Here is a 19,671-nt window from a genome sequence, read left to right as displayed (position 1 = left end):
AAATAGGGATCACACCTTTGGTTCCTCCTGTATCATGTCACTGCCTTTCAGTATTCGCGGCCGAAGCATCGTGTCCTTGTGCAAAGGTGTGCACGACTCCATCTCAAACGCTGGGTTCTGCCCATTGACTGTTGGGAGCAAACACATTCAATGGAGAGGTTGTCGCCATCATCTCGGCTTAAACTCCAAGCAGGTATTTTAAGCGACCTCTTGTCACTTCCAGGGCTGGCAGGATGGCCTAGACTAGAGGTACGCACACTTACATCTAAGCTGTCGAGCTTGGGTTCAATCACGACCCAGAAAAAAAAATGTCATCTTGGTGTTTCACAGGTGTGGCGACTCATCAATGTGTGCTCATCTTGATATGTAACCCGATGATCTTACTATAATTCACCAAATGTCTGTCTGTCTGTCTGTCCGTCTGTTCCCCGGTACCGCAAAACGGCTGAACTGATCCCAACGAAATTTTGGGTGGGTAATCCTGGGACCCCCTGGAGTAAAATGGCTATATTGTTTTTCCAATTTTTTTTCAAAGTTTTCCAATTTTCCAATTTTCCAGTTTTTCCAAACAAGATGGAATAATATTTACCGATATGAACAGTGATATGGCTTTTATTGAAATTCTACATGTACTGTTTAGATTTTGATGATTTGCGTGTGATATGATTTAACGGATGTTTATATAAATCGTTTAAAATAAAAAAAGCCTTCAATTTCCGATATTTTACCTTTTCATTTGGGCCTCCCAATTGAAGCCCCGCCCATAGGGCGGGTACCGTTTCTAGTTGTCTTTACAGAAGTAGTTGGAATGTGCAAGGTAGCCCCTGATTCATGCTATATCTATGCAGAGCACAGAGCAGGACACACCTATGAAACGTCACGAAAGGTGAGTGCATACCTTGAGGAGCTGTAATTGTTGATGGATTGCTCGATAGCATCGTGATGGTGGTGACAGGCTCACTCGAAGGTAGAGACTCGAGTGCGCGTGGAAGCGGCAGGAATGCCGGTGTGATGTCGTAGGGACAGGGAAAGCCATGCACAGCAAGTGGTGGGCTAGGGAGCATACAGCTCTGCTCTGAAGAGATTGTGAGACCTACATGGACAAAAACATGGAATAATAGGAACATTGAGTGACCAGATAAACGATTTATTTACGCCACCTGTCGCCTAGTCTACTAGTCATGTCAGACACACTCACTAATTGTACATTATGAATCACCTTTTTCTCTTCTCTTGTTTAGTTCTTCCATGATTGTGACTTCTTTAGAGTAAGACCTTTTTTTTTACTGATACACTGGGTATGCTGGTATCCTTGTGGGAAGTACACTGCACTTGCATCCTAGAGATTGTGAGATTGAATCTGGTTGAATGCAGTGTTGTTTAAGCACTTAACTTCCTGCCTGGTTTTGTCTTACAGGGTTAAGGTGTCTGGCTGATCATAGGATCTCGGGTTTGAGCTCCTGCCGAGCCATTGAATTAACATTAGCTGGGTTGACTCGGTTTGTCATCCTTCCGAGGTCGGCAAAATGAGTACCAGCTTATAGGTGGGTAACAGGGGCACTGCATAAGAGGCACAGCTGTGCTTCCAGAAAATGATGCAACTAGTAGCCATAGGCTGCATACGAAACTAGAGCGGCACTCGGTAGAGCGCATACCTCCGCCAGGCTGAACTGTTTATGTTTTGTATCCCACAGATAGGCCGGATTTGGATTTGGACCTGAACCAAAATCGAATCGGATTGTTCTTGTCACCGAACCAACTCATCCACCAAGTTTAGTCATAGCCTCGTTCATAATTTAAAAAAATATGTTATGTATCGGTGTTCACCCGATCTCTCAATTGTGAAGAATTAAATAATTACCGTATCTGAATCCATATTCACATCTTCACCAAAATCGAACAAACTCTTCCTTGTCACACACACAACCTGTCCACCAAATTTCGTCCAAATCTGTCCACAACTTTTTGAGATATCCTGCTATGTATCGGTTTTGGCCCGATCTCCCAATGGTGAAAAATCACTTTAAAATTCTACTAGCCGGATCCGAATCTGGATCTTCAACAAAATTGAACCATTTCCTCGTTGTGACATACACTACCTCTCTGCCAAATTTCGTCCGAATCCGTCCACAAATTTTTGAGATATCCTGTCCAAAGACAGACAGATAAACAGACAAACAAACAGACAAACAGACAAATGAAAAATCGGTCAGAGACCGAGGACTTGCCAGAATGTACTTTTTTATCGGCCATTTTGGACAAATATGGCGGCCGAACCACGTGACCGATGACATCATCATTATTTGTTTTCTAAACTAATTTATTCCTTGATGATGCTCAAGAAATTTCATCTTGATCTGATGAAGTTTTGTACTTGTCGAATTATGACGTCATAATTGAGGCACCAATGACATTATCATTAGCATATTTTATTCCGCATGGAGAGTTCTTTACAATGAGCCATGTCTCAATTTTTTCTATTCAGCACTTTCGGAGATATAGAGGTGCAAAGTTTTTCCGTTTTTCCAAGATGGCGGCCGAACCATGTGACCGATGACATCATCATTAACATATTTTATTCCCCATGGAGAGTTATTTACAATGAGCCATGTCTCAATTCTTTCTATTCAGCACTTTCGGAGATATAGAGGTGCAAAGTTTTTCGTTTTTTCCAAGATGGCGGTCGAACCACGTGACCGATGACGTCATCAATTGGGCACAGTCTATTCCAGGGCAAGACAAATATGTCTGTAAAGTTTGGGGATTCTATGTGCAACGGTGTAGATGTAGTGCTGCGCACAGACAAACAGACTGACAAACAGACAGATAAACAGACAGACAGACAGATGAAAAATCGGTCAGAGACCGAGGACTTCCCGGAATATACTTTTTTAAAAATCGGCCATTTTGGACAAATATGACGGCCGAACCACGTGACTGATGACGTCATCATTATTTGTTTACTATCATCTATTTTGTCATCATTATCTAAACTAATTTATTCCTAGATTATGCTCAATAAATTTCATCTTGATCGGATGAAGTTTTGTACTTGTCGAATTATGACATCATAATGGACACACCTATGACATCATCAATAACAATTTTATTCCCTATGGAGAGTTCTTTGCAATGAGCCATGTCTCAATTTTTTCTATTCAGCACTTTCAGATATAGAGGTGCAAATTTTTCGGTTTTTCCAAGATGGCGCCCGAACCACGTGACCGATGACGTCATCAATTGGGCACAGTCTATTCCAGGTCAAGGCAAATATGTGTGTAAAGTTTGGTGATTCTAAGTGCAACGGTGTAGGCATAGTGTTGCGCACAGACAAACAGACAGACAAACAGACAGACAGACAAACCAACCGATCAACATACTTGCCGGAATTTTTTCAGGCAAGTAACCAACCGAACAACATACTTGCTGGAATCTTTTCAGGCAAGTAACCAACCGAACAACATACTTGCGGACAAACAGACAAACAGATAGGGGTGAAAACATAACCTCCATCCACCTTCGGTGGCGTGGTCATGGAATGGGGCATTAAAGGGGCGTGTTCTTGGAATGGGGCATTAAAGGGGAATGGTCATGGAATGGGGCATTAAAGGGGAGTGGTCATAAAATGGAATATTAAATGAGCGTGGTCATGGAATGGGGCATTAAAGGGGCGTGGTCATGGAATGGGGCATGAAAGGGGCGTGGTCATAAAATGGGATATTAAAGGAGCGTGGTCATGGAATGGGATATTAAAGGAGCGTGGTCATGGAATGGGGCATTAAAGGTGCGTGGACATGGAATGGGGCATTAAAGGGGCATGGACATGGAATGGGGGCATTAAGAGGGCGTGCTCATGGAATGGGGCATTAAAGGGGCATGGACATGGAATGGGGCATTAAGGGGGAGTGCTTATGGAATGGGGCATTAAAGGGGAATGGTCATGGAATGGGGCATTAAAGCGGCATGGACATGGAATGGGGCATTAAAGGGGCGTGGTCATAAAATGGGGCATTAAAGGGGCATGGACATGGAATGGGGCATTAAAGGGGCGTGCGCATGGAATGGGGCATTAAAGGGGCGTGCGCATGGAATGGGGTATTAAAGGGGAATGGTCATGGAATGGGGCATTAAAGGGGCATGGACGTGGAATGGGGCATTAAAGGGGCGTTGTCATAAAATGGGGCATTAAAGGGGCGTGGTCATGGAATGGGGCATTAAAGGGAAGTGGTCATAAAATGGGGGCATTAAAGGGGCGTGGTCATGGAATGCGGCATTAAAGGGGAGTGGTCATGGAATGGGGGCATTAAAGGGGCATGGACATGGAATGGGACATTAAAGGGGAGTGGTCTTAAAATGGGACATTAAAGGAGCGTGGTAACAACAACTTGTCGTCTAAGTGGTTCTGGAAACCAACCTAGCATCAGGGGAATTGTAATGTTTCTATTGTTTCATACGAGTAAGAACCTAACTGGCTGATTAATAACCTCCAAGAATGGGATCATCTTCTTTTTCTGGTCCACATATGATACCAGTTGATGGTTGGAGTTTAATTTTACAGATTCAGGAAAGTCTGGATGCTTTGAAGAATAATTTTTATTCGGCTCGACAGTCAAAAAAACAATATAAAATTTAAAAAAACATTTAATAAAAGACAAAAAATGATTTGCTATATAAGCGACAATTTCACACCCGATTAAAATGTATCAGTAAGTAATTGAGGCCTCGGCCGATTAACATCTTTGGCAGTTCCCCTTAAAATAGAAGAAAAAATCAGAATCTTTATGCTATTTCTAAAACCAGAAACCGTATTAACTTCAAAAGGATTAGACAGGTACAATTCCAAATTAGAACGCCACTCAGTAGAGCGCATACTCCCGCCGTGGGTGGCCGCTGCTGAGCCCTATCTTCCAATGGTAAAAAAAATCCTTCAAAAAATTCCTGGATCTGGAATAATATCCTGAGCTTCAACAAAAACGAATCAATTCTTCCTTATCCAAAGGGCAATCATCCCACCAACGTTCATCCAAATCCGTTCAGAACTTTTACAGATATCTTGTTCGCAAACACACGAACACACGAACACACACACGGACGGACACGATCGAATGCATTACTCCCTGGCGGGAGTAACATTGCATTCCAAATAGGTACAATTCTTATTGACATTTTTTTCCCAAACATCTTTTTTAGCTCTAATCGATTTCAAAACATAAGCATGAGTCTTTCTTTGACCAGATTTTTGGGACATTTCAAAAAAACTCAGAAAGAGGGAGTGAAATTTGGGGGAAAAAAATGAATGAAGAAAGGAAAAAAGGGGGAAAGAATGGGAAAATCCGAAATTCTACGTGTAAACGATCTTTACATTTTTTCAATGGCATCAATGTCTCCAATTTGATACGGATTACATAGTTCAGTTGCACATCCAAGTTTAGAAGAAATAAAAGTTTTATCCCTATTTAATAGAAAATTTCTTTCTCTACACAAGAACATTTTATAAATCAGTGAAGACATAATATATGGTGTTTGTGCCAAGGATCAACATCTTCAAATCATTTTGAAATATCTCACACATTTGATTCACATTTACCCAAGCAGAAAAGGTTTCCCAGTCAACAAAACACAATTCTTGAGACATTCCCACATAATTTGCCTTTTTTAAAATGCGGGATTAGCATTCACTGCACACATTTTATATTGGACTGACAATTAATATCAAAAATCGCCGCATAATGATCAGAAATATTCAAACTTTGATCAATTTCAACCCGATTCATAAGAAAAACATTATTTGTGAAATTCAAATCGAGAATATTTCCAGCTCCATGAGTCGGTAATGTTATATTTTGATTAAGACCCAAATCATACATTTCTTCCCTAAAAAATTCCTCATTTACATTTCTGACCGAAACAGAATACCATGAAAATTAAAAGAAAAAAATTGAAATCTTTTTTTTAAAAAAATCAAAAAATTAAGTTTAAAATAAAATAAAAATAAAAATTATTTAAGAAAAAAAAATAATTTAAACCAGGAAAATTGAAATCCCCACAAAAAAAAGAGTTAAATTATGATAATATTTCCGAACATGATTTGCAATATTCCTTACAGAATCAGTCAAAGAAAAAGACGGGGATCAATAATTCAAAACAATTGCCAATTCTTTCGACACATCCCTATTTGGAGAAATATTTATCCAAATAGTTTCCAAAAATGAAGAAGTGTCAACTTTTAATTCTACACTAATAAACTTTTTTGTACCAATATTAAAACGCCCCCACCTTTGATGGATTGCGCAAAAGATTGTCAGATGTAGTTTAACATAAACAAATGTAATGTGCTGTAGATGGGTACGAATAATGTAAATAGAGACAACATGCTGCAAGGAGAAATCTTGGACCGTTGTTTCACATGGGAGAAGGATCATCCTGGGAATAAATACGAAATTTAGTGAGGTCTCATCTAGAATACAGCATTGCGTTCAGTTTTGGTCACCACAAATCAGGAAGGACAAAGCTGCCAAACAGATGGTTCAGTGTAGGCGCTACTTGATTGATTCTGGGCATAGCTAGACTCAACTATGAGGAGCAGCTGAAGGATGCATGACTTTTACAGAAGAAAGGAGGAGATTATGAGGTGACCTTATAGAGACGTGCAAGATGAGAGTACAATATTGACAAAATAAGTGCAAATTCGTTCTTCAACAGAATAGACAGTGATGCCCCATATGTTGATGCATGTATAGTGAAGAAGAGGAGGTTTATGACAACATTACAGTAGGAATTTCCCACTGAGAGTAGTTATTGCATTGAATCGTCTCTGGAAAGGTAGTGGCAGCAGAAACGGTAGGTAGGTTTGAACTGGGATTATATGTAGGTACCTCAAAGGCAGAAGCATTGGGTATAGGTGGGTACAGCGATATTGGAAGAAATGCGTAGGCATATGATGGGTATGATGGCCTCCTCCTGCGTTGAAACGTCGTTATATTTACCTGTCTTTGCAATAACTCTTAATGCTCTCTAGGCAACTTGTGATGGGCATGAAAATGATATACCGATGATAACGATTGGAAGAGAGTGGTTTTGTGGTCACAGTGTGAATCATTTGTCTCCAAACTTGAGTGCCTTTTCCTTTGACATATATATATCCTCGGCCTCTCTGGATTTGAGTTTTGTGCTTCACAACCTTTGAAATTCTAAAGCATTTTGATTCAGGTCTGATCAATCGTAATCAGGCGTTTGAGCCTCAATTCACCCCAAATTCACATCCTTCCAGCCAATTGATTTTATTGGACACTCTACTGCATCTGAGTGTGAGTTGCCAGGGTCACACACTCTATGACGTCCATTTTGAAAGTGCATTTTCAATGCCGAGCCAACCACCTGCCCAGAGCATGAATGTCAGCGATCAAAACCCAGTATGGAAGCAAATGCAGCTTCTTCTCAGGGAATTCAAACAGAAAATCTGCAGCAACGTGGCCTCAAATTCTGCCATTCATCGTTTTCTGAAAGAGTTCAAATGTGACAAACATTCACTTTTACTTTAAGACCTTTGATCACTGCATAAAACCTTTGCCTTCAGCTTGGAAATCAGCTAACATTACCGCTTTACACAAAAAATGTGCAAAAACAGATCCTTCCAACTACAGACCAATCAGCCTGCTCCCAATCATCAGCAAAGTCATGGATCCATCATTACTTCGGATATCAAATCCTTCCTCTTCTCCAATGGCTTGATCTCTGATCATCAATATGGATTCAGACCAGGTCACTCTACTCTGGACATGTTGCTTCTGCTGTCTCAACAATGGATGGAGGTCCTCAATGTCAAACAGGAAATCGGAGCCGTCTCCCTTGACATATCACGTGCCTTCGATACGGTCTGGCACCCCGCCCTGCTCACCAAACTCTCCCCCTTTGGTATCCATGGAAATCTGCACGCATGGCTTGCGGACTTCCTCTCTAGTCGTAGTCAACGTCTGGCCCTGAATGGGTTTCTCTCATCTCCCCTTCCTGTTCTGGCTGGAGTTCCCCAAGGCAGTGTTCTGGGCCCTGTGCTTTTTCTGGTCTTCATCAATGATCTATCCGACTCTCTGGAAAATCCTCTCTATCTCTTTGCTGATGACTTCACTCTCTGCCGCTCCATACCTCATCCCTCAGATCAGCAGTCTGCAGCCTCCTCACTCTCTGCAGACATTGACAAAATCACGAACTGGTCAAACAAGAGGAACATGTCTTTCAATCCTGACAAATCTCACACTCTTACGATGTCTCTCCGAAACGACCGATTGGACAACCCTCCCATATACTTTCTCAAAAATTCTCTCCAAGAAGTTCTGTCGCTCAATATTTTGGGTCTCACTATCTGCCATGACCTTTCCTGGGAAAAACACATTTCCAAGCTGGCCTCCAAAGCCAGTCTCCGATTGGACATCCTCCATCGTGCGAAGTCCTTCCTTGGCACACCTGAGCTCCTCACCACATACAAAGCTTTCATCTGCAGCTCAACGGAATACTGCTCTCCCCTCTGCGCTACTTCCTCACACCTCGCTCGGCTTCACGCTGTTGAAACCTAAGCTTTCAGAATCATTGGAATCTCCCGCGATGAAGCTGATTGTGAGGGGCTTTCACTCACTCACCGTAGGCAGGTTGGTGGTCTTTCTGTCTTCTACCGACTCCTCTCCGGCCTTGCTCCCCCAGCTCTCTTTGTGCTCTGTCCCCCAAGTACTCCTGCAGGTTGCACAAGATCTGCCTGCCACCCTCTTCTGGTGAAACTGCCAAAATCAAGACTCTCTGCTCACCTTCACTCCTTCATTCCTCTTTTCCCCTGCCTCTGGAACAAACTCCCTCACCCTCTTCAATCCCACTCCTCCCTCCAGGTCTTTAAAACAGCTGTTCACCACCATCTCTTATCTTCCCCCATCCAAAACGTTTATCTTTTCTACCCCTGTTAATTCACCCCAGATCCATTTTTCTGAAATACTGACTTCTTTCCTGGAAGTTCTAGCAGTGTCCATGTGTTATTAATTTTTTTTTTTACCTCTCCCACCCCTCTTCCCCTTCCCACGCCTCCTCCCCCCAAGCCCTCTACCTCCCACAGATCTTCCGATGTCGCTGCTATCAAATATTGTACTTGTGTGCTTCCCCCTCTCTCCCCATCTTGTCTCCCGCTCCCTTTATTTTAAAATATAATGAGCCTCGATCTTGTATCCCAAAAATAAAAATAAAAATATTGTGTGCGATATGTGGACATCATTATGCACATTGTGGTCGGTGCTCTCTGTTCACTACGTATGCACCAGCGAGGGGAGAGAGAATGGCGATGTTGAAAAAACATTAAAATTAAGAAAAACAAGAAAAGCGCGAGGGACATAGTAGAGAAAAGGTGAGGAGGGCAGTGTGTAAAGAAGAGACATATCTGCTGGTGTAATGCGGCATTAAAGGGGCGTGGACATGGAATGGGGCATTAAAGTGGCGTGGTCATGGAATGGGGCATTAAAGGGGCGTGGTCATGGCATGGGGCATTAAAGGAGCGTGGACTTGGAATGGGGCATTAAAGGGACGTGGTCATGGAATGGGGCATTAAAGGGACGTGGTCATGGAATGGGGCATTAAATGGACGTGGTCATGGAATGGGGCATTAAAGGGACATGGTCATGGAATGGGGCATTAAATGGACGTGGTCATGGAATGGGGCATTAAAAGGGCGTGGACATGGAATGGGGCATTAAAGGGGCGTGGACTTGGAATGGGGCATTAAAGGGGCGTGGACTTGGAATGGGGCATTAAAGGGGCGTGGACTTGGAATGGGGCATTAAAGGGGCGTGGACTTGGAATGGGGCATTAAAGGGACGTGGTCATGGAATGGGGCATTAAAGGGACGTGGTCATGGAATGGGGCATTAAAGGGACGTGGTCATGGAATGGGGCATTAAAGGATGCACCATATGTTAATGCATAAGATGTTGATAGTTCTTTAATCGGACTGGAGTTCGCAATTTGCATATTCAGATAGTTTATCCGCAAAATTTTGAATGGACGTCATTGCAGTCACAGAGCAAAACAGAGCATCTAACAAGAGCGACACTTGGTAGAGAGCACACTACATACCTCCACCAAGACGAACAGTTTATTACTTGTGAAAATCGAAGATTTTTCAAGTATATTGGTTGGTCTTGTGCGTTATTCTGTCTGTTTGTCTGTTTGTCTGTCTACTTGTATGTCAGTTTGTATGTCAGTTGCCTGCAGATCACAATTTTCAACCGATCTTCACGAAACTTCAGCAAATGGTAGAGTTGGTCATAAGCAAGAAGTCTATTGTTTTTGGGGTCAAAGGTCAATAGGTCAACATAGGCCAAAGGTCACCAATTTTGATAAATTTCTAAAATCCTCAATTTTCATCCGATTGACTTGAAATTTGAAGAGGATTTGCATATCTCGACACTGAATTCAACCACCGACTATTTTTGAGGTCAACATAGGCCAAAAGTTCAACATAGGCGAAGTTTCTAAAATCCTCAATTTTCATCCAATTAACTTGAAATTTGAAGAGGACTTGCATATCTGGTCATTTAATTAAACTCCCAACTATTTTTGAGGTCAACATAGACCTAAAACATTATTGGTGGTTGAATTGAGTGACCTGATATGCAAATACTCTTCAAATTCAAGTCAAACGGGAAAATTTAGGATTTTAACTTTTCGACAAAGTTGACAAAGTCAACTTTTCGCCTGTGTTGACCTTTTGACCTCAAGATAAATAGGGTTCTTCCTTATGGCCAACTCTACCGTTTGATGAAGTTTTTTTTTAAATTAAAGATCGGTATAAAATTGTGGTAGGTTATTGACATGCAGATAAACAGACAAACAGACAGAATAACGCACAAGACCAACTAATAAACTTCCAAAAAAATCTTCTATTTTCGCAAGTATCAAACATACAGGGCTGAAAGCATAACCTCCATGTACCTTCGGTGATGCAGGTAACAAGGCAGAGTCTCACTGAAGCATTTGTCGAGGCGACCGATTCCACAGAAGGAGTCACTGAGCGCAACGATCTTATAAATTTAAAACACTTTTATAATGTGGTATATGTATTGTAAATGAAAAATTTATAATCCTATTTCATTGCTGTTGAAAAACGTATGTGCACACGAGGTAATTATTTTTAACACCTTAAAGTGAATGATGTAGATGAGAGTAGATCTATGTGCAGCCAAAACACCCTCAGAAGTATGTGCAGCTAACCTGGGCACAATGCACATTCAAGGTATAAATCAACTTATGGTTAAGGTAGAGAACTTTGTGGAACAATGCCTACCGCTGGCTGGGTATGCTCGTCGAGCCTCAAGGCCTTGCTGTGCATATCGGACCACCTCAACGAGCCAAATCGAAATGTGCTTGAGCCAGGTATGAGGTGTGCTGCAAATGTTATATGTGCTGTGGCTGCAGTTGCTGTTTTATCAAAAAGAAATTGTAATCAAAATTTTTAATTTTTTGATCTAAAGTTTTGATAAAAAGGAATTTGTAGATTCTCTGATTCTCTTTCAACATGGAAAGCTTAAATGTGTTGCCCTGACCCCTGTCCATGGTATGTAGGCAAACGGGGAGTCATTAGCTTTGGGGTAACCCCATCCCTCCTCCTTCCAAAATATTGGTGCTGGTGAGTCATCGCTCTCAAATCCGCTCCAGCCAATCGGAGCCAGAGATAGTGGTGACTGAGCCAACCAATGAGTGTTCAACTTACCAATTGCGTCATGACTGATGTACCAATTGGTGTCGATCTTCCACATATGTCGATCTTACAGACATGCTTTTATTATATGCACACTCTTTCACTTCCTCTTTCTCTTGCTGTGATTTACCTTCAGTTAAAATGAAATTTACCTGTAAAGCTTTGGTTATTTTTATTATGTCCAGTTAGTTTTGTTGTATTTTAAAGTCCTGCAGTATACTGAACATCTGTTTATATTGTGGCGGACACGAAAGCCCACTGGCATGGTGACATCATTCCGCGCACCAAGTGGGCGGCGGCCACGCCCGAGGGGTAGGCGTGGCCTCAGGATATACACCGGGCGCGCAGCCCGGAGCGCGCAAGTGCTACAGTGACCTCTTGTCAATAAAGACACTTTTGTTTGAACCGCGTTGTCTGCTTCCTCCTTGGTAGCAAGTCGCGTGCGTAGCACCGCGCTTCATTGGTGACCTCCGACGTTCTGGTCAGCCGTCACTGACCACCCGAACCCGCCACAGCCATGGCAACCAGCGCGGTAGCGATAAAGCTCCCCGAGTTCTGGGAAGCTCAGGCGGAGATCTGGTTCCTGCAGGCCGAAGCCCAGTTCAGGCTTCGACGCATCACGGCGGACGAGACACGCTACTGTCACGAGTGTCACGTGGTCGCCTCCCTCGGGGCCGGCGCGGCCGCCCGCGTCGTGTCGGTCCTGAGGAACCCACCGGCCGACGACAGGTACGAGGCGATCAAGCGTCTCCTCCTCGCCACGTTCAAACTCACGGTGGACGCATGGGCCGATCGCCTCTTGGACCTCCCCGAGCTCGGTGACACGCGACCGTTGGTCCGAATGGAATGGACCATATGCTGTCGCTCATGGGCGACGAAACCCCGAACGCTCTATTCCGGGCATTATTTCGACGCCAGCTGCCGGCACGAGTACGCCTCGCGTTGGCCGGTTCCGTGACAACGGAACCCCGTGCGCTCACGGCCGAGGCCGACAAGTTCTACGCGGCTTTGGACACGCAGGCGAGTTTCGGTGCGGCTGTAGCGGCTCCCGAGCCCGAAACTACTGCGGGTGCCCACCCCTACTACGCGACGCACCGCGTAGCCGCTGAACCTCCTGCGGGTGCCCACCCCTGCTCCGAGGGGTGCCTCGTGGCGGCCGCCACGCCCCACCCACCACCACTGCGGAAACCGCGGCCTCCGGCTACGCCGCAAACCTGGTGCCATTTCCACGCTAGGTTCGGCCACGAGGCCCGGCAATGTCGCCCGCCGTGCTCATTCGGCAGGTCGGGAAACGCCCGGGCCGGCCCTCGGTAGTGGCACTGAGCACCGGCCGATTAAACAGCCTCCAGTACATAACGGACACCTTATCCGGGCGTCGTTACCTGTGCGACACGGGAGCGCAGATGAGTGTCATTCCCGCCGGTACGTCCGACAAGCAGCCCACGGGCTGGGGCCCCACGCTGCTTGCTGCCAACGGTACGCCCATTCGCACGTACGGAAAACGCTGCCCTTCTCTGCGGTTCGGAGGGCAGGTTTTCCGATGGTCGTTCGTGACTGCCGACGTGCCTATGGCACTGCTCGGCGCAGACTTCCTCTGTGCCAATGGCCTGTTGGTCGACGTCAAGCACAGAAGGCTTGTCCAGGCTGAGACGTTCAGCTCGCTCGCTTGCGCGCTGCCCGCCTCGTTGAGCAGCTCACGGAGCGGCTCATCGAGCGGCTCGCCGAGCGGCTTGCCGAGCGGCTTGCTGAGCGGTTCGGTTCCGGCCAGGTTCATCTGCACGCTTCCAGCAGCGGACAAATTCACCCACCTCCTCGCCCGTTTCCCGACCCTCACGAGGCCCACCTTCTCGGCGGGGACCGTCAAGCACGGGGTGGAACATCACATCCCCAACGCCGGGCCACCGGTCTACGCCCGGGCACGCCGCCTCGAGCCGATGAAGCTCGCGGTAGCTATAGCGGAGTTTGCTACGCTGGAGCGGCTCGGCATCGTGCGGCGCTCCGAGAGCGCTTGGGCGTCGCCGCTCCACATCGTACCCAAGCCCGGCAGGGGATGGCGACCGTGCGGGGACTACCGCTGTCTCAACGACGCCACCACCCCCGACCGCTACGCCGTCCCCCATATTCAGGACTTTTCCACCCGCTTGGCGAATATGTCCTTCTTCTCGAAGGTGGACCTCATACGCGGTTACCACCAGGTCCCCGTCAGGCCGGAGGACATCCCGAAGACGGCTGTCATCACGCCGTTCGGTCTTTTCGAATTTCTTCGGATGCCCTTCGGTTTGAAGAATGCGGCTCAGGTGTTCCAGCGCCTCATGGACAGCGTCTTGCGCGACTTGGATTTCGTCTACGTCTATCTGGATGACATCCTCGTCGCAAGCGCGTCCCGCGAAGAGCACCTACACCATCTCCGCACGCTCTTCGAACGTCTGGGCCAGCACGGCCTGATCGTGAACCCCGCCAAGTGCCAGTTCGGTGTCACCGAAATCGACTTTTCGGGGCACCGCGTCACCAGGCACGGGGCCGTCCCCCTACCGGCCAAGGTGGAGGCGGTGAAGGGGTTTCCGCGCCCCCGCACGATCAGGGAGCACCAGGAGTTCCTGGGCATGGTAAACTTTTACCACCGTTTCCTGCCCCGCATCGCCCAGCTCCTGCGCCCCTTGCACGAGGCCCTCCGAGGGAAGCCGGGGCAAAGGTGACGTCACCTGGACCGAGCAGATGGACGCGGCGTTCGTGGGCACGAAGCTCGCCTTGGCTAACGCCACCATGCTCGCGCACCCGGTGCCCGATGCACCGATCGCCCTCACCACCGATGCCTCGGACTACGTGGTGGGCGCGGTGCACGAGCAATGGGTGCGTGGAGCTTGGCAACCGCTGGTGTTCTTCAGCCGGCAGCTTCGCCCGCTCGAACGCCGGTATAGTACCTTCGACCGCGAGTTGCTCGGGCTCCACCTGGCGGACAGGCACTTCCGCCATCTGCTCAAGGGCCGTGCGTTCACGGCCTTCGTCGACCACAAGCCACTGGTGTTCGAGATGGGCAAGGTCGCCGAGCCGTGGTCGGCCCGGCAGCAGCGTCACCTCTCGGCCGTGTCCGAATACACCACGGACATCCGGCATGTCGCGGGGAAGGACAACCCGGTGGCGGATTGCCTTTCCTGGTCTGTTTCCCACGCGGTCCACCTCGGCATCGACTATGCCCGGATGGCGGCGGACCAGGCCGCCGACCCTGACGTCCAGGCCTTGCGGACCGCCATTATGGGCCTCCGCGTCACCGAGGTGCCGTTCAATGGCGCGGGCACGGCCCTCTGGTGCGACGTCTCCCTCGGGCGGCCTCGCCCCATCGTGCCCGCGGGCTGGCAGCGCCGGATTTTCGACTCCATCCACGGCCTGTCCCACCCGGGCACGAGGGCCTCCCAGAGGTTGATCGCCGACAAGTTTGTCTGGCATGGCCTCCGGAAGGCCGTCCGCGGCTGGGCCAGGACGTGCCTCGCGTGCCAGCGCGCGAAGGTGCACCGACACACCCAGGCCCCATTGGCCCCGTTTGCGGTGCCGGAACGTCGGTTTGACCACGTTCACGTGGACCTGGTGGGACCTCTGCCTCCCTCGCGGGGTTTCACCCACGTCCTGACCATGATGGACCGCAGCACGCGGTGGCCGGAGGCCGTGCCTTTGGCGTCAACGATGGCGGCGGACGTCGCACAGGCATTCATCGCCACCTGGGTCGCCCGGTTCGGCGCCCACTAGGACATCTCGTCCGACCGCGGCCCCCAGTTCACCTCGGAGCTCTGGGGGGCGGTCGCGCGGGGGCTCGGGGTCCAGCTGCACCGCACCATGGCCTACCACCCCCAGGCTAATGGCCTGTGCGAGCGGTTCCACCGCTCGTTGAAGGCCGTGCTCCGGGCCAGCCTCCGCGACGGCGGCTGGGTCGACAGGCTCCCCTGGGTCCTGCTGGGCCTCCGGACGGCTCCCAAGGAGGACCTGCGCGCATCCGTGGCGGACTTGGTCTTTGGACAACCGCTGCGGGTGCTGGGCGAGTTCCTCCCCGACCCCACGGCACCTTGGTCCGCGGCGCAGGAGTGCTCCGCGCTGCAGGAGACCACCCGGAGGTTCGCCCCGGTGCTGATGGCGCACCACGGGCACCCACCCATGCACGTCGCCCCGGAGCTTCGCACTGCGGAGTATGTCTTCGTCCGGCACGACGCCCACCGGACACCACTGTGGCCCCCGTACGACGGGCCTTTCCGCGTGCTGGAGACCGGGGTGAAATACTTCACCTTGGACATCGGCGGTACTCCCGACCGCCTCTCGGTGGATCGACTCAAGCCGGCCCACCTCGACGTGGACCATCCACCGCCGGTGGCTCGGCCCCCGTGTCGGGGCCGCCCCCCGGCGGGCGGACCCCCGGCACCGCCCAGCACCGCCGGCACGCCGCCCCCCAGTCCGGCACCCATCCCGGGTACAGCCGGGGGCATCCCAGCTGGCATCCCTGCACCCCGGATGCCGCCGGTCGCCAGAGGGCGCTTCGGCCGGGTCATCCGTTTGCCCCGCAAACTGGCCCTCCAGGTGCGCGGGAATTCTGGGGGGGGCGCGTGTGGCGGACACGAAAGCCCACTGGCGTGGTGACATCATTCCGCGCACCAAGTGGGCGGCGGCCACGCCCGAGGGGTAGGCGTGGCCTCAGGATATACACCGGGCGCGCAGCCCGGAGCGCGCCAGTGCTACAGTGACCTCTTGTCAATAAAGACACTTTTGTTTTAACCGCGTTGTCCGCTTCCTCCTTGGTAGCAAGTCGCGCGCGTAGCACCGCGCTTCAATATATATATATATATATATATATTATATATACATATATATGTATAATATATATACATATATATTGTTGCGGATATGAGGACTGTATTTTTTTTATTGTGTGCTTTATTATTATTATTGTTTATTCTGCGCCTCCTGCCTCCGGAGTTGTGTAAAGGTCAAAGGGCGTCCCATAATTAGTCCAAAAGCATACACATCAGCCAATCATAGAATACCCCTGTTCGATAGTTATATCTTATTATGTGTTTTAGGGTAAGGCTGTGTCTCCCATTAATTGAAATACTCCATTGCACCAGTGAAAGAGATAGATTCCCTTCATTCCCATTCCCAAAACTTTCATTTCCCCTTTCGTCATTGCCAGGCTTCGAGTGCCATTGCCAATTACATCCCCTCCAATTGCCACCATTGGCCACGAGGCAGGGTTGGGGAAGAAAGGCGTGTCTCCACCTCGTCATAGAGGGGAGGAGTGAGCCAGCCCCATTCGACCAACCATGAGCCAGGGGTTTGGCTAGAGAGGGCGGAGGAAGAGCGATCGGGGAGGTTCGCAAAGGTTGAGGGGCGGGGCCTATATAACCCGCCGGCGGGGCGTTCCCAAGTGCAGACGAGAGGGAGTCCAAGCAGTGGAGACAAGGAGGGAGAGACATGAGATGGGCTGAGAAAGGAGAGGAGCTTTTAAGAGAGTCGCAAAAAGGTCCAAGGCAGATGAGCTGAGAAGAGAGAGGGTCCAAGAAAGAGCTTAGTTGTGAGGTCCAACAAGCAGAGATCATCCAAGGAAGCACCAAGCCTGCTATTCGTCACCTTGCTCGCGAGCGGCAGCGTCTACAGCAGCAGCAGCAACAACGCTCGCCAGCCGCTTCGGGACCTGGACGGCAGTTCGGAGCAGGGCCGCGAAGGAACGGCGGCTGCCCAACGTGCGGATCGTGCTGCCGGACCCAGTGGACTTTCCTCTCCTTCCAGCCAATTCCTGTCATCATTCCCCGTGTGAGTCGTCTTTGTTTGTTCTGTCCTGGGTAGGTAATTAAGCTTGTATAAGCTAAAGATTTCACTGTGTCACCTGCATCTCATGTGCCTGTAAATAAACGTGACTGCTTTCTTCTTGCTTATATGTGTAAATAATAAACCCAGTTACTCTTCTGTACGTCTTCTTCCTCTTTGCATTCGGTCGCTTTGGAGTTTTCCATATTGAGCAGCTGCGGTGCGATACGGCCAAAGTTTGGGGTTGAATCGGGTTAGTCGGGGAATAACTGTTCGGTCGCGGAGCCTCCGCTCGGCAAATATAACATCTTTAACCGCGTACCGTAACAATTGGTGTCGGGGAGTGAGATACGAGGCCCGAAGCACGCTTAACGCGCTCAAAATTACAAGCAGCTGAAAATTGGTTTGTTTTAAAGAAAAACCCGAATTCTGAAATCGCGCCATGGCTGGTCAAGGCGACGGGATGCCGGTGGGAGAGATAGAGATAGACGGGGTGGAATCGACCCAGGACCTAGGGGAAATGTATATGGAGGATGTGGTTGAGGGGGTATCAGACGCGCAAAATGGCGCTCTCGCGCACGAGGTTACGGGCGCGCAAAATGGCGCCTCGCACATGGCCACGGCGCCCGCGACCGTAGCAGCGCCGCTGGTGGATTCGAACCTTTTTTTCCTGCAAATGAGGGCCCTTATGGGACAAATGGGAGACCAAATTGGAGGTTTGAAAAACAGTATGGGGGCAATGAGGAACGAAATGGGGGGCAAAATGGGAGAAATGGGGGAACGTCTAGAAGCTAAATTTGAGGGGTTAGACAATAATCTTAAGGGATTAGACAAGAAATTTGAGGGGTTAGACAATGGGATAGAAGGGGTGAAAAATGGGTTAATGGGGTTAGAAAATAGGATGGAAGACAAATTGCGGGAAATAGGGGAGCAATCCGCCCGGGAAATCGAACAGATGGGGAACCAGATAGAGGAGGTGAGAATCGGGGTAGAAACCAAACTGGATGCTCAGATGGATGAATTGGGACAGATGAGGGTGGCATCTACAAAAGAGAGGGAGGAGATGAAAGAGGAGATACGACGAGGTGTAAGTGAGGAGGTCTCGGGGGTACGCGAGGAGGTAAAGCGAGGTGAAAAGCGTATAGAGAAAGAGGTGAGGAATAATACGGCTAGGTTACAGGGGGGAATAGAGGGTCTGACGAAGGGAGTAGAACAGCTGACAGTGGGACAAAAGGAACTAGTGGACCAGGTGGAAAAGAACACGGCAATAATCGGGGGGTTAAAAGCGACACAAAAAGACATTAAGAACGAATTAGTAGCAACACAAAAGGAATGTCAGATGGTACATGAGGGGTTGACGAAGAAGTTGGAGGAGGTGACAGAAGTAATGGAGACGAAGGACCGAGAGGTGAGGACGCACATAGAAACGGTTAAAGTGGCGTTAGAGGAAGAGATAGAGGGGGCGCACAGGGAGATGAAGGAGGTAAAGGAAAAATTAGAGGAGGTGGAAGAAGGGGTGAGTGAAATTAAGAAGAGACGGAGGGAAACTAAAAAGGAGATAAGGGAGGAAGTGATGGAGTATGTGCAAGGTCTGTGTTCAAATCATGATGATGTGCTCACTAACCAAATAAAGAGTTTGCAGGTGGCAGAGGAGGTGCGACGACGAGGTACCGAGGTGAGTGGCGATATACGAGGAAATGTATATGATGTGAGGGGAGCTTCAGTCGGCTTGGGGGTTGATTTAGACCCGGGTGTTCGTGACGGACCAATGGTGAGGTGTGTGACTGGTCCGGAGTGGGTGGAAAGAGGAGGTGTGCAAGGAGGTCTGGCTATGGGGAGTGAGGGGGGTGCTGGTGAGCAAGGGTGTGTGGGTATGGAGTGGGTAGCGGGTTGCGGAAGGGCGACCCAGGCATCGACACCACGGGGGGTAGTGTTTGGAGGGACGGGGGACGCGCGGGAGCCCCCCGGGAATAGCGGACTGTGGGAGCCCGAATGGTTTGGTCCGCGTTGATCCCGCAAGGAGTGACGCGCGGGGTCCGACCTTCGGGCGCCCACAAGGTCCCACTCGCGCCGTATGACGGCAAAAGCGATTTGAGGGCGTACCTGGCGCAGTTTGAGTACGTGTGTAAAGGCAAGGTTGGAATCCGGACGAAGGTGGAG

General features: G+C 49.0%; 1 protein-coding gene across 2 annotated transcripts in view; it reads right to left on the bottom strand.

Moving 5' to 3' along the window:
* LOC137432237 (anoctamin-4) overlaps positions 1–19,671 on the bottom strand; it is a 323,734-nt gene that overhangs the window by 218,750 nt on the left and 85,313 nt on the right. For both annotated transcript variants that reach the window (XM_078782883.1, XM_068123986.2), the window contains exons 2-3: positions 899–1,093; positions 16–128 (exon numbers count right to left, since the gene is read on the bottom strand). In XM_078782883.1, coding sequence (XP_078639009.1) covers positions 16–128; positions 899–1,093 — 308 coding nt within the window. The remainder of the gene's footprint in view (positions 1–15; positions 129–898; positions 1,094–19,671) is intronic.

This window comes from Myxine glutinosa, chromosome 8 (assembly GCF_964187855.1).
Source record: "Myxine glutinosa chromosome 8, kmMyxGlut1.1, whole genome shotgun sequence".
Lineage (NCBI taxonomy): Eukaryota > Metazoa > Chordata > Myxini > Myxiniformes > Myxinidae > Myxine > Myxine glutinosa.
Note: the sequence above shows the minus strand (reverse complement) of the source record. Positions and strands in the feature narration are given on the sequence as shown.